Source organism: Festucalex cinctus, chromosome 15 (assembly GCF_051991245.1).
Source record: "Festucalex cinctus isolate MCC-2025b chromosome 15, RoL_Fcin_1.0, whole genome shotgun sequence".
In the NCBI taxonomy this organism is placed as follows: Eukaryota; Metazoa; Chordata; class Actinopteri; order Syngnathiformes; family Syngnathidae; genus Festucalex; species Festucalex cinctus.
The window spans coordinates 13609545-13624852 of NC_135425.1; the positions used below are offsets into that span (position 1 = coordinate 13609545).

At 40.5% G+C, this 15308-nt stretch overlaps 1 protein-coding gene across 4 annotated transcripts; it reads right to left on the reverse strand.

The window, feature by feature from the left end:
• Positions 1–1497: 1497 nt before the first annotated feature.
• LOC144002547 (PH and SEC7 domain-containing protein 4) lies at positions 1498–14703 on the reverse strand. Of its 4 annotated transcripts, XM_077497867.1 has the most exons (19): positions 14475–14703; positions 14064–14094; positions 12581–12724; positions 12438–12491; positions 9339–9738; positions 7835–7919; positions 7473–7725; positions 6807–7343; positions 5017–5097; positions 4828–4940; positions 4686–4744; positions 4523–4612; positions 4402–4445; positions 4164–4324; positions 4023–4093; positions 3778–3923; positions 3555–3699; positions 2451–2597; positions 1498–2370 (listed from the first exon to the last, which is right to left on the reverse strand). In XM_077497867.1, exons 5-19 carry the CDS (start codon positions 9678–9680, stop codon positions 2077–2079), a joined length of 2568 nt encoding a protein of 855 aa, XP_077353993.1. In that variant the 5' UTR covers positions 9681–9738; positions 12438–12491; positions 12581–12724; positions 14064–14094; positions 14475–14703; the 3' UTR covers positions 1498–2076. The 4 variants fall into 4 exon arrangements, with proteins under 4 accessions (XP_077353993.1, XP_077353992.1, XP_077353994.1 ...); XM_077497866.1 differs by lacking the exon at positions 14064–14094; XM_077497868.1 differs by lacking the exons at positions 9339–9738; positions 12438–12491; positions 12581–12724; positions 14064–14094; positions 14475–14703 and adding an exon at positions 8979–9113.
• Between the last annotated feature and the right edge of the window lie 605 nt (positions 14704–15308).

The following is a 15308-nucleotide window of genomic DNA, read 5'->3' on the forward strand; positions in this document are numbered from 1 at the left end:
TTGGAAAAGGGGGAGTGTTCGGGGCTTTTATCCGAGACATCCTGTTCTTATTGTTAAGCGCTTGAGGTCGGCTGCAACTCGACATGTCGGCTTGAATGGGACAAAATGGGTATGTGTGCGCACATGCACGCAGAGCAAGGTCTCCTTCATGAAAAAAAAAAAAAAAAAAAAAAAAAAAAAAAAAAAAAAAAAAAGTTTTACCCTTTTGAAATTAATCATTAACACATACAGATGAAAAGCCAACTAATAGATTCAGACTTGATTTCTTAACTCTACTCGCAGTCGGGAAAAAAAAAAGTGACATTTTCAGTACCAAAACGTAAAATATGTACACATAAATGCTTTTAAAAGGGAGGACAACACAAACATGTTTTTTAAAATATGTGTAAGCACCTCTAGTCTAAAAAACCATTTTGATTAATACTGCTTTTTGTAATATGAATTACGTAGCAAATTCCAACAGACTTTATCCATCTCAGAGGTCAGCCATTTTTTTTTAAATTATTTATTTTATTTTATTTTTTTATCACTCGCTCACTCACACAATCTTACATCATGTAAGCCACACATGGTCTCCCAGGCGGAAGAGTGAATCCACGCCAACCGGCACCGAAGGCGAGTGACGGTTCCACTCCTCCACCTGGAGCCCGAGGTCAGCCATTTTGCCAACTGCTGCCGAATGAAAATGACATCACATCTGCTAACGGCTCAAGTAACGAGTCTGACCAATCACGGCTCGCCTGTTTTCTGAGTTGGGTCATGTGATGTTTGCAAGCTGAGTTGTGATTGGTTGTTACCTGAGCAACTGTGATGTAATTTTTAGTCAGCCAGTGCCAAAATGGCCGCCCCAAGATGGATAAAAATGGTTTTAAATAGTGGGGCACACATAACAAATATAAAATAAATATATGGGTTCACTTCCCCTTTTTAAAGATTAAGTGCAACTGTACATTTCTGTTTTGACAAAGTGAGCAATGCTACTATTCAGCAGTTATCCAATTTTTAAAACCAAGGTCGACCATAATGATCACCATCAAAATAGAGTAGGTAGCAGTGAGGCAGTGTTTCACGCCTAAAAAATATCATCAAAATTATTTAGAAAAAAATACCGTGCAGGATTAACACATTTTAATATGGTGTATGCAAATCAAGTTTTATTCTAATGTCCGATTACATTTAATTTTTTATAATGTAAGTTTCACGTACCACCCTTGGAGAAGGCCAAATATGGAAGGCTTGCTGCCGAACATGCAGTATCCCGTCATCGGAGGTGAGGTGACGCGAGCTCAGTCTCGTCCTGAAAAAAAACAAAACAAACATGTTAGGCTGCTGTTTGCATTGCTCAGTCATAGAAGAAATACACTCACCTGATAAAATATGAGAAACACCTGCTAAATTCCAAACGAATCCAAAATTTGCCTACACACAAATGTCAAGTTGTTGACAATTAACATGAAAATACTGGTGACATTTACACACAAACGAAAGGATGGCATGTTTTGAAGATTACACAAACCGTTTAATTCAGGTGAAAAATTATTGGGAAAAAAAAAAATCAGTCCTTCATTGTATTTCTTTTTACACGTTAAGTGTGACTCTTTTCAAACAAAAATTATGACATGAGATTACAAAAATTGGTACCAAAACGAATATTTCAATGTATTAAAAAAACAATACACCTCCAGCACTGGACAAATTGCAAACAAAAAAATGAACCCTTCATATGAACAAAACAATAATTAAAAAAAAAAAAAATGACAGAACGACTTAACACAGAAATCTGACCAATTGAAAACAAAAGTGCAATCATAACAACCTCTGAACCTCCACTTGAACTAGAGCACCACCGAGTGGCCACAAACCAGGTAGGCCCATTTTAACACGTCCTACACCTCATATTAACCAGGTCCACACATTTTTTGGTCACTAACAAATGAAATCGGGTTCTTTGCGTATGGGAATCCCTGAGGTAAACTTTTGTCAAAGTGCACGAGGTAAAAAACAAAAGGATAGGAGTGGTCGGGTTTCAATTGTACCATGAAAAAAACAATTGCCACTAAACTTTGCATTTTGCTATCATGCGTCCTTATTCAACCGAGGCGCGACTCTCCGGTAAGTCCATCTTTCGGAGACGTTGCGTCTGATTCTGACGGCGCTCTGCGGCGCCATTTCCAGGTCAAGGGAGGGGCTGGAGTGGGACTTTGTCAGGCGGCCTTCATCCACGTCTTCCTCTCCTTGGTCGGCCACCGGGGACGCACACATGGCTTTGTCAAACAAGCAGAGGACGGCGGATATCAGAGCGCCGTCGCCCGTTTTTTCCACGCCCTTCCACGCCTCCAGCACTTGCGTGTAGCTCTCGTAGCGACATATCTGCGGGTCGACAGGTGAAAAGTGACTGACGGTGAAGATGCAGCACGTGCTTCTCAGACGTGGCCGCCTGGTGTCGCTACCTCGTGCTGCAGGTACTCGGCCCGGGTGCGGTGCTCCTCCATCTCCTTGCCTCGAGCCCTTTTGCCCTCCGGCGGGTTCTTCTGGAGGTGCGACAGGTCCGTTTTGAAGGACTCCAACATTCCGGCGTGAGATTGCAGCTGGCGTTCCTGAACAGGATCAATAGTGGTACTAAACAAACAAGTTTGATAAATAATCTAGGCTTGTTTTCCTCAATGTTGACATTTAATATGCAGTTATTTTTCAAGGTCCACTTACCGTGTATTTTTTTTAACATACAAGCAATAAATTCATCTGTGCTACAGTAAACAGTATCAAATAGGGATAGACCGACTATCGGCCAGGCCGATTATTGGCGCCTATATTCAGCATTTTGACAAATATCAGCATTGGCCATTTTGAAGAATCATACGGACGATAATAGATCCATTTTTAAAGAAGTGGTAACTTCAGGGAACTAATTATTTAAATTTTCAGAGAAGCTGCTGATCCTGGGAATTCTTTGCACCTTCTGGTATGGTTTGAAATTAAAACTAAGATAAGTAAAAAAAATAATAATACTTCAGATATTTATTTTTATGAAATTTTTGAATGCTTTATTTACTGTAGAAAACAGTTGTTTATGTTTTCATTTAAATTTTGAAAACATGCTACTGCCCCTGGGAGATCCTGGAACTTTTCGTTATTAAAACAAAGATGTCTACTGACTAAGATTTACTTTTTTTAACTCCAATATTTTACGAACCCGAAAAGTGCTTTAAAATCCCCCCCACCGCAAAAAAAAAAAAAAAAAAAAAAAAAGAGCTGCAGTGTGTATTTTATTTTATTTTTTCAAATTTTGATCCCTTTTAGTGAAAATTAATATTGGCTCCAAATATTGGTTAGCGCTGGTGTCCTTGACTACTACTAATTGGTATCAGTATCAGCCCTGAAAAAAACATATCGGTCTATTTTTAGCATCAACTTTACAACTATTCCACTATGTCTACAGCCATGCTGATTGACAACAATAGAAGCCACTAAATAAAAATGATCTTGGAAAAAAAGTTAAAAGACAGACAAATAAACCAGTCAATGAAATTGCTCAGCCTTGGTCGATACATTACCAGAGTGTGCGCGGACTGCGAGGCAGGCAGGATGGGTCGACAGAACCTCCGCTGGGAGCCGACGGCGGCGGGGAACGGAGGAGATGAGTGAAGCGCCGACACCAAGTTAATGCGGTTGATCCACGAGCCCATCTCCATTTTGGACCTGAGGCGGAAAGGAGGACGACGCTGAAGAGTGGTCACGCAACACGGATGCACCGCGTAAAATTCCTGCCAAACTTACGATGCTTGGAATAGGAAAACTCTCCAGTCAGCGGTCTGCAAACGAAAGACGTGCGGCTTCTTGGTGTAGTCGGCCGCCGGCTCGGCCAACGAGTGATGGACGCTCACCACTTCCTCGTTGGTCTGCTGCTCTCCTCTGCTGTGATCCTGACACACATAAATGCCATTGATTAAACCAGTAATCTGATTAAAATTAATGTTGCATTAGATACTTAAAGTGTAGATATTATTAGTAACATTTCCAACCTTCTGAAAGTAAAGGACCATTCCCTTCAGCACCCCATAGAAGGTTTTCCAGCGCCTCTTCCCCCAAGGAGCTGACAAGACAATCGCAATAAGTCAATGTGGCTCAAAGTTGGTTGTTACGTCCCTTTGTGGCTCTCTTACTGCGTTTCCCGTCAATATCAGCGTGGAGCTTCCTCTGGATGAAGCCCTGCTTGACAACGGGGGCCGCCTTGTCGTGAGGGACGTCCTGGAAGGGGTTGCTCTTGGAGCGCAGCGGCGCGTCCACCTCCTCAGTCAACGCCGAGGTCAGCTCCTGCTCGTCACTGTTTAATAAAAGTCACTGGTTGAGGATGTGATGGCGTTTATTTTGCTGAGGAATCATTTTTGATACGTTACTCACACGGCCCACTGCAGCGGCTCGCTCTTGATGGAGCTGTAAAGACACTGTAAGGTACATTTAAAAAAATATTTGAAATATGTTAAACATTTAGACAATAAACATTTAGAAAGTGAGTTCTTACTTTCAGCATATCCTTGCTAAAGTTTTCGCCTTCGTTCATGCCATCCAGGTTGGACACAAACCTGGACGAGGACATGGCTTTCCCCACGTTCTGTGAAAACACGTGCGCAGTTGATTGACAGCGCCGCAGTTTGGGGGCCGTTCAGCTCAAGTGGGCTGCTCACCTGTCCGTGCAGGTCCGTGTTGAGGAGCATCAAAGCGCACGTGACGGCTAGCACGGCCCCTGAGGAAAGTGAAAAGTGTGACATCTGAGCGTGCATTGGGTCTGTAAGGTAGAGCCGGTAAGGAAGTGAGCCGGATGCCCACCTGGTGAGGAGAAAGAGTCCGGGTTGCACTGATGGAAGCGGCCGGCGAAATGCTGCAGCACCCGCTCGCGCTCCTGCGTCTCTCCCAGCAGGATGACCACTTTAAGGAAAGACCTGTGACAGGTAATAGGGAAATGCAAACAGAGTCAGCAGGCCTTTTTAATACTTCAACTGCTTTCATAATGCTCACCTCAGGGCTTGATCCAGAGTTTGCCCAGTGAAGTCAAAGAACCTGAGGTACTCCTCTCCAACAGCACGGCTGAATGCGTTACTACAGAGATACACACGAAATGATGACATTAATATCACATTTGTTCATATAAATACTGGACAGTTGTGGTTCAAAGTGTGGTACACTTTGCAATCACTGAATTAAATCTTAGAGGTTTGACTTTTTTTTCCAATCTGGTACAGAATATTTATTACGTATAGCGCTGTTGTTTTATACACAGTATTGAACACATTTAAATATTGACTAAAATGCAGCAGAAAGTCAACACGTACAGAAGGTCTTGGTCTCTGATTGGCTGCTAGTAACATCACCCATTCTTAGAACAGGTTTTAAAAACGCAATGATTGTCTCCAAGTGTCCTGCATGTGGGACTGCAGTCGGATGAAATGCTACAGAAAGATTTTAAACTGTTCAGAAGATACAAATGTTGGCTAGGCTTTTCATGGTAGTTGTATTGAAAAATGTCACAAAAGAAGGTCAGCATCACCAACATAATACATATGCAACTCCATACCTTGGACAATACTGCCATCTAGGGGTATTTATAGGACACCGCATTTTTCATTACTGCAAACTAGTGTTGTGTTTTTTTGTTTTTTTTCCAATTACCTTGACTAAGGGTGTTAAAAATACCAATTTCAATTAAACAAAATTGAATTTACTTTAAGGTAAGTCAACCCCAACCCCCCCCCCCCCCCCTTTTTTTTTAAATGAATTTATTATACCAATTAAGGAGAAAAATGCACCAATTTTTATCCATCTCGGGTGGCAACCATTTTGCCACTTGCTGTCAACTGAAAATGACATGACAGTTGCTCAGGGCTCAGGTAACAACCAATCACCTGCTTCCTGAGTTTGGTCATGTGAATTTGCAAGCTGCTGAGCCGTGATTGGTCATGATATCCAAGCCTGACTGAGAAACTATTCTGTCATTTTTCAGTCGACGGCAATGGCAAAATAGCTGCTATCAAGATGGATAAATTCAGGTGGAGTTTACAATATTAATAAGAATTAAGATTAATGGTGTGTATACAACATAGTATAGTATAGGGGTGTTAAAAAAATCGATTCGGCGATATATCGCGATACTACATCGCGCGATTCTCGAATCGATTAAATAAAAAAAAAATCGATTTTTTTTTTTTTTTTTTTTTTTTTTTAAGAGCTCAGAATTGTTCATTCGGTAGTCTTACCGATTCAACGTCTTATCATCATTGCCTTTTTTTTTTTTTTTGTGTGTGTGTGTGAATCGATTTTTAAACTTCCATTTTTAATGGAAAAATATTCAACAAAACGTCTGACTTCGGGTTAGGATTCACACCTTGAGCATGGAAGAATGTTATATGAACGGAACATTAAGCCTTAATATTTTATTTTAATGCTGTTCAAACATGAAACAGATTACAACCTCTATAAGACTGAAATTTCAGATAAATAAATACATTTTCATATAAATCTTACACTCTACAAGCTTACTGATTAGTATTTTCTAAATTTGAATGAAAAAAAATCGCAACAATCGACTTATAAATTCGTATCGGGATTAATCGGTATCGAATCGAATCGTGACCTGTGAATCGTGATACGAATCGAATCGTCAGGTACTAGGCAATTCACACCCCTAGTATAGTACAACAACTTTTGGGTTGACTTCCACTTAATGGAATTTCCCTCAATTAATGTTGGTTCAGTGTACTAAATAATACTGTGGAAACACTAAGATGAGAATGTTCTGTATACGCTCTTACTCTTTGTCAAGGTGCTTGACCACATCTACGCGCTGGATCCCATCTAGCTTAAAGAGCCGCTCAGCAAGTTGTAACACCTTCTCCCGGTCCACATCGCCTCCATTCAAGCAAGGTCTCGCCGACGCTGCGGTTCTGCTGGCCTCTCCGTTCGCCACAAGTATCGGCTCAGATCCGTTGAGGCCGCTTGCGACCTCCTGAGCCTCATTTGACGTTCGGGCCCGACTGGAAACCTTGAGTACCAAAGTGACGGAATGTTTGGTTTGCTTCTGTTGGGATGATTTGGCCTCGACCTTGCTCTCCTTGACAGCCGGGTCCCCAAGCTGGCTTGTAGAGTGTGATTCATCTGAAAGTTGAGGCGGTCCCAAATGGACTGAGTTTTCGCAGTGTTTCGGGGGCAGCCCGTTGTCCTGTGAGAGCTTTTGTGGTTCCTGCTCTGCAACATCAGCTGCTGGAGCCTTTTGACTTGGGGCTCCTGCGGCAAGTACCTTTAAGGTTGGTCCGTCATTGTCAGTTTGCTTTGGCTGTACGGGTGCCTCCCTAAAAACACAGATCACAATCATAATAATAAAATGCATAATAGTGTGACATTTCCAAGTAGATAAACCTGCAAATTAGGGCGATTATTTATGTCACCCAGACAGACTGCAAGTACGATTAAACACTCACGCGGTGTTGGAGACGCATTCGTCGGGGCATGACACGTCGCTCCCACTTCCCGCTTGGCTCCTAGCTGCCATCTTGGGACCTTGAAATGAAGTTTGGGCTCCAGCTGAGTCGGCGCGTCCCGTCATCGCTGCAGCCACCTCCTCCTCCTCCTCCTGTGGTGGATCTTTTGGGTGTAAATCCACAGTGGTGCTAACCGCATCGGACATGACGCAGTTTTCCTCCTCTTCCTCTGAGTCAGACTTCAATGCGACTGCTGTGTCAAAAACGGATGCAAATCACTCTTTCATGTCCTGCCCAACAGGTAATCGCATTGTATGATTCACATTTTTTTGCAAGTAAATGAGCGTTTTCATAATGCGTACCGTTTTGACTGCTGTCTAAGAGCTGATGTGTTGAATGTTCCCTTTGTTGTATCGTCGGCTCCTGTCCCACTGCGGTGTCACATGGCTAAAAATTGCAACACGGGTCATCGATCATGCACAACATGTGACTGCAGATGCAATATGAGAGGCGGCAAATGGGTCTCTTTCTGCTACATTCACCCCATCCACAAAACTACCTCCACATCTGCATAATGCATGGGTAACAACTGAGGTGGTGATGCAAATCATATCACTCACTCACTGTACACCTACCTACAAAGCTGGATAATCATGGTCTGTTTTAACAGTCAAAGAGGTATCATGTTTGACGTGTACACTGGCTTATTTTGAGTCTGAGGCGCAGCTTGCAAGTGTTCTCATTTCGTATTTGACTGATCCACTGTGAATTCCACTCAAAAAAAAAAAAAATAGAAAGAAGGCTGAAAGTATGTTGGTGACTGTGGCTCTCCTTGCCTTCATGAGTTAAAAAACAAACAAACAAAAAACGCACACATCGGCCGATTATTACCCTTCAAACATCGGCCAAAAACAATCAGCCAATAGACCCTTCCAGGTGACGTCACTGCTTAGCTTCTGCTGTGCTTCACGGAGGGCAAATAATTCAGCCATTTTCAGCAGTAAAAAGTTATATTTTGTCCAAATAGTTTAACTTCATTATGTTTGTGGAATTAATACCTTTACAAAACTAATGTTGAATTTCTGAAAATCACTCAATGAGTCAAGTATCCATTTAAAATTTTACAATAAAAGAAAACCGAAGTTTCCGACACTGTGAAAGTACCCTGAATGCACCACATTTTGCCTGCGTAGCATTAGCAACGAGCTAGTGTGTAGCATGTTATTGCGTTATCCCTAAGCGTCCTTACGCTGTCTAATGAGACCCTAGTTGGAGTTAACTGTAAAAAAATAACATGACAATAAGAATTACATCCACTATATATTTAAATACAAAACGTGTTTGTTTTTGTTTTTTTAAAACATTGCTAGCCTAGCGCTAATGCTAAAAGCGAAGAAAGGATCCCAAATGCTAATGGCAGTTAGCATCGACTTCGGGAGTGTTTTTCCTTTAAATAACGTCGAATAATTCACACACAAATGTTGTGCCAAGGCAACACATACTTACAGTTAACACTTTGCAAAGGCACAAATTCTTACCAATCTGTGAAAACCGAGTTATTTTAATTGAATCGCAACTTTTTTTTCTGGTCTCACTTCACTGTGTACACCATGTATGCACGGCACGACACTGCCCCTCAGAGGACAAAACGCGAACAGTCAATATTTGTTCTTACGTTTTTTTCAGTTACTATTATTTTAGTTTACTGTATTCTTATTTAACTTTCTTAATAGACCACCCCCAAAAATGTATAATATATTTTTAACTCATCAGCTGATAAATTGGTAATCAGAATTTTATTCAGCCAAATATGGAAATTAAAGTATGTCACAAATGTCATGGAGCTAAAGACCGTTAACAACCTACCTTGATGTCATTTCCCGTCAAGTTTACTGAGTCAGCGGCATCTTGTTCCCCTCTACGCTCCACTTCATCACCATGAAAATGTCCGTGCAGTGATGAAGAAATATCATCTCCGGAGTCTGTCCTGAAAGACGGCCTGTCCGTAGCGGCGTCAGGAGTCTCCCACTGCGCTGTGGCAAAGGAGAGCGCTGCGCCAACGGTGCTGCAGCTCACGGGTCGCATCAACCATATTGTCTCCTTGATTTCAGCCTTGGCCTCTCCGTTCAAGTCCTGATGATCAAGAGTCCGCCAGGGGTCCGAATCAGTCAAATTCAAGTGCGAAGAGCACAGACGGTCCTTGTCCATCAGAGTCTTCCCCCACCAAGGTCGTTTCTTCTTAGGCAGTAGTGTGCCACTCACAGATCTGCCATCGAGGAGAACATATGACACATGCTGGTTGCATAAAGCCAAAGATTCAGTTAAAAAGGTTCTTCATCGTGATAAAAATAGAATGTCCCATGAGGGCGTCTATAATGGAGGGACAAATACGTCTATTCACAATGTTGTGTTGCTGATGATGAAGAAATAAACAGTGGGTTTGTATCGTTGCTATGCATGTGACTGGCGGAGGTGTTGCATAACTGTGGGAAGCACATGTTAAACAAAGTTGAAAATAACATACAAAAAGTCCACAAGTATTTAGAATCTAATTTGGCAATCAAGATGTGACTGAACTGAATTCTACTTTCAAGGTCTCAAATGTGACATCCTTGTATACCTCACCCTTTTTAAGTATCTGATTCTGTACTTATTTATTTATTTTACTTGTACTCTACATTTTGAAAGCAGATCTGTACCAAACATAAGCGACATGGAGGAACGTAATGATGGGTTCTTTTTAAACAAGATCAGCGCTTCTATTCAAGTAAAGAGTTACACTCTTACAATCCAATGGATGTCATCAAAATGTCCGCTGTGAAAATGCTTAGACAGGCCTTCATTCTGTAGCTACATCCTCTTGCGCCTTGTTTATGGCTCTTGCTGCCTTCAATTAAGTGAAAAGCAGGACTACCTCACTTTGTTTTTCCTTTCAGATTAACGATATAGCCATCCCTTGGTTTTACATTTAATTAAATCCATAATTTGTTGAGACCTCGTTCAATTTAAAATTGCCCAAGTACTCGGAATTTCAGCCTCACACAAAAAAAAATAAATAAATAAAAAAAATCACACTTGGTATCACTGTGTTGAATCAAAAGAAAACATTTGCAAACATGCTTTCTTTTACTAAATAAAAAAAATAAATTAAAAGATGAACCATTTTGACTATTTTCTCACATGTTATGACCAAACCTGAATCAAAACAAATTAATTTTGACGGATGGAAAAATTGTAAATTAAAACTTTTAAAAATCTGATTCACGGATTAATCAACAAAATGATCGGTTATTAAAATGCAGCTCTGCAAATTTGAAAAAGGTGCAGTGAATCACACGCAAACAAGTTACCTGGTTACGCTTGCCATGTTTGTAGGATTACACAAAGCGTCACGACCTCAGATCAGATTCTTCTTTGAAATGTTGTGTGAACTGCGCATCCTTACCCTTCTCTCTTTACTCTTTACTTGCTTTGAAATCCCGTTGGTTTTATATGTAATAGCTGCAAAAATGTACCTCAATCCCTGATGTCGCTATTGTTAAGCCACTAAAAATAAAAAGAGGTTCTCTGCATAAAATGGCTTTCATTCCAAGACAGCCAATGCCATTTTTTTCTTAAACTAAAGGGGAAATTTGTGAAAATTTACTGGATTGCTTTTATAAAAATAGTTGGGACTCTGGAGTCCCTGCCCACCAATAAAATGTGAAATTATACAACCAACAGTGACTTTCCCAGATAATGACTTGTATGCTAGGCTGGCTGAAGATCCAGAGCAAAAGAACCACTTTCAGGCAGCTGAGAAAACACCATCATGTCAAAGCCAAAATGTAAGAAATGCTGCAAATTCCTATCCACAAAATCCTGTCTTAAATCAGTTTTTTTTTTTTTTTAATTTCTCTCTCTGACATCAGAACGAGCAAGGGAGATACAGTCAAAGCGGTGTCGCGTGTAGCAGATTGGCAGCGGAACCATCTGCGTCTTGTTTTTAAAACGCCTTATCGCCACGGCGTGCTCCCGTACGATCGCTGCCACGCGCGTTGTCAACACAAAATCGAGGGCATCTCTTGCCAAGGTCGTCAACGCAAACCCACAGGCAGCCGCCGTTCAATTTTATTCCTCCTGCAGCTTCCCCTTATTACGCGCCTCCGAACGTCACGCAACCGACATCCGGGTGAAACCTCCACCGCGTTTTCCTGTGTGCGCTCACTTCTCATTTCCTGTCAGGGTGCACTAAGTGATTTTGTGACACTCGGGTAAGGGTTGAATCAGAATGAAAGAGGTTTAAAGCTCCTAAAATACACTGCTTAATCCTTATATATATTTTTTTTTAAACAGAGTGGTACCTTAGTTTATGATTAGGGCCTGACCAATATGGATTTTTTTTAGGACAATGCCAATTCCAGTATTTGATAGAATAAAATTCTTATAATCGATTAATTAAAAATACAAATATATATTCAAAAATCTGCAAAAATCAACCAATTTTTTGGCCAATTTTGCTGATTTTAAAATAGCTAATATCGACACATTAAATCATCCTGCTGATTAATTGGTCAGGCCTGATTTATGGGTCGATTTTGGGTCCGTCCCTAGGAGCTAGTTCTAATGTTCTGGTCACCTTATTTTGACACACCTGTGGTCCAAAATATTAGAAACACCTCTACTGAGAATAACAAGCACACTTCATGTTGTGTATTGTGGCATTTCCCTCAAAAATGTTTAATGACAGCAAAGCTGGCTAGCTCAAGTCAAGATTGGGGATGATTGTCGACATATATATTCAAGGAGAAGTCCAAATATTTTAACATACTGACAGCATGTCGGCACAAAAGAGGAACAGCGGCTAGAACGAAAGTGGTGTGTAGTGTCTGATTTCTATGACGGTCTAAACTATTATTGCTCATGTAACAGAAGCCAGGAAATATCTCGTTTGGAGGAAATATTTAGAGGAGAAGTGTAACTTACCACCCCGCGGGATCGTAAAAGCAGCATCGTATGATCACCCGACTTACTGTTCATCTAGTGGCAGGAGGGAAGATCAACAGACATGGTTTCTTACGCGCTTTCCCAGCGCAAGAATGCAAATTCTGTTTTTTTTTCTTAATTACCTGCTGGGCGCCACAAACTAGCTGCACGGCCGCTCTCTTTGCTCCAAGCGGCATGTCAGCGGGTGTTGTCGCTCGCACGTGGTCCTCGTTTAGGGTTTCCTTTTCAGATAGATGAGACCACTTGTTTCGTCGCGGCAGATATGGCTGCGAGAAGTGGGAGGGCGGAAGAATGACAGAAAGAGAAGAGTTAGGAGGAGGGTGAAAGTTGCAAAGAGGAAGAAAGGGCTCGTTATGATTGGCAAATGACTCGGGCGAAAAGACACCTGAGAGGCTTGGCCTAGACCCACGGGGCCTAAAGGCATGCACACACACACACACACTATTTCCAAAACACACAAGTCAGGTGAGGGGAGTGGCTCAGCTTCATTCCTTTAAACAATACCAGTAGTATTCATGATGTGGCAATGGCAAAGCAAAACCAGAAGGTGTTTGTCTAGATTCAAAGTGGAAGTAGCCTTACCAGTCCCTTCGATTGGTTGGTTCCCAAAATTGAGTGTTATTTAAAAAAAAAAAAAAAAAAAAAAAAACATCATGCATGTGAGGTGCAGCTATTATTGTGGTCCACTTGGGGTCACCATCCACAGATTTCACTGTAGTATCTATGACTTCGGGTGTGTATAGCATTGAGGCGGAGCTTTGTCTGGTGAGTGATGTGGGCGTAGGTGAATCACAGTGTACAGTCGGCTGGCTGTGTGCTGCACTAATTGTGGCCATCGCTGCGCGTGTGTGAAAGTGCTTATTACGCTTTTTTTTTTTCTCACCATTTGTTCAATAAAGTGATCAAAAGTGTACTGGCGGCTGTGTCAATCCTTAACCACTTGCGTGGGCATAATATGCCCTAGTTAGCTGTCATAGGCTGTTTTAAATTAGCTAGCGTTGATATGTAACCTTGTTAGCAAAAAAAAAAAAAAAAAAAAAAGAATGCATTTTTATCTTTTTTTAAACGCTCACCATCAATACACCAACTTGTTTCTTGGAATTGAGAGGTCCATGCGACTGTAATTGTTGATGTCCTTTTTTCTTTTTAAGTGCATACATACGAGGACCAGGACACCAATAAAACACACAATAAACCAACTAACTACAGTACTTCACTGTACCATAACTTTGGGCCAAATAAAATCTCTGATTTGACTGTTATGTATTGTCACATAAATCTGAAACCGTTTCATGAATAAATGTGACTCATGACACTTCTAAAATGCTACTATTTTTTTTTTTAGTAAAGGCATATTTTGGGAGAATTTAGTGTTATTTTTAGAGCAGAAATGTGTTGTAATTTTACAAGTTTGAAGTACTATTTTTTAAAGGAACTAAAATATGACGTTCTTCCATCATGAAACTTTGAATTTAACATCATCATATTCTGAGTTTGTTTTTGTAAAGATCACATTTGCTTTTTGTCAAGAAATGAAAACTTTATCCTTGTAACATCACAACTTTTTGGTCCCAAAAATATGAATTTGTAATCATCTATCATCACCTTTAGAACTGTCTGGGCAGCAATATGCACACTGCACAGAAAGAAAGGAAGGGAAAAAAAGAAAAGAAAAGAAAAGAAAAGGAAAAAAAAAGAAAAGGAAAGAAAATGAAAGGAAAGAAAATGTGGTTATTTATTTATTCCCACGTTGCTTTCGAACACAATTTAATTTACATCAACAATGAGCACTTTCGATGTTTCAGTTTGTGGTTACACATCTGCCACCGTCAACATTCCACTTCATTTTGACGTCATAAACATGACATTCCGGGACATTATACTATTAATACAATTTCTTTCCCAATGGCGACACAAGTGACAGCAAAGGCACATTTCAAAAGTGACTTTACTTCATCACTTTAGCATCAGCATCACTAGCATGATTAGCATTGAGATTCAAAATATTAGCATTACCTTGCATTTATGTGGGTATCCTTGCGGTTGGACCAAGCTTAGCTGTCGGCTTCCGTGGCCACGTTGTAGTGTCGAGAACGGCGACGTATAAGAGGGATATAGTTAAGCACAATTAATTTTTTTGGACAAAAATGTTCACCGTGCGTTTTTAGTAATGGTGTGTGGCACCATAAACATGTTAGCCTGTTCGACGTGGCTACAGTTAAGTCATTCGCCGCCGAAGCCTCCAGGGGGCGCGCCGGAGCTTCGAGGCAGCGTCACCTTCGTGACTCACTTCCGCGCGATTATTTTCTGACTTTTCACCAAAAGGGCAATGTTGTTGGTTAAAAAATAAAATATAGTGATTTAATTTTATTTAACACAAAAATGAACCAAAATATTAATATTGCTTACATAAACTGTACAATGATGTTATTTTATGTATTTGTGTGCGTGCGTGCGCGCGCACGTGTGTGTAAAGCACTTTCAGTTGTTTCTTTACATAAGGTGCTATATAGCTTGACTTGTCTACAATACAATGAGGGGAAGAGAATGTTTATTTTAAACATGTATTTGCAAACAGTTTAATATCGTAAATTCAAAACGAGCTGTTTAAGTAAAAAAAATAATTAAAAAAAAATTTAAAAAAAGTATTATTTATAGTGTGAGAGGAATTTGGTTGGACTTACTGTTTTTTTTTGGGGTTTTTTATGAATACATTATCTGTTTTGTTGATCTCAGAATCATGGAAAAAATGTTTTCAGTTAAAAAACAACAACAAAAAAAACATCCTTTTTATTATAATTATTGCACATGGTAGGGTTCAATAAAGCAAACTGTATAACATGCAGGAAA

Coding starts and splice junctions, on each gene's coding strand:
- LOC144002547 (XM_077497866.1), bottom strand. CDS start 9,680: ATGGACAAGGACCGTCTGTGCTCTTCGCACTTGAATTTGACTGATTCG. Junction 4,325..4,401: donor GAGCCGCTGCAGTGGGCCGT/GTGAGTAACGTA, acceptor TTTATTAAACAG/TGACGAGCAGGAGCTGACCT. Junction 3,700..3,777: donor GTTTTCCTATTCCAAGCATC/GTAAGTTTGGCA, acceptor TTTCCGCCTCAG/GTCCAAAATGGAGATGGGCT.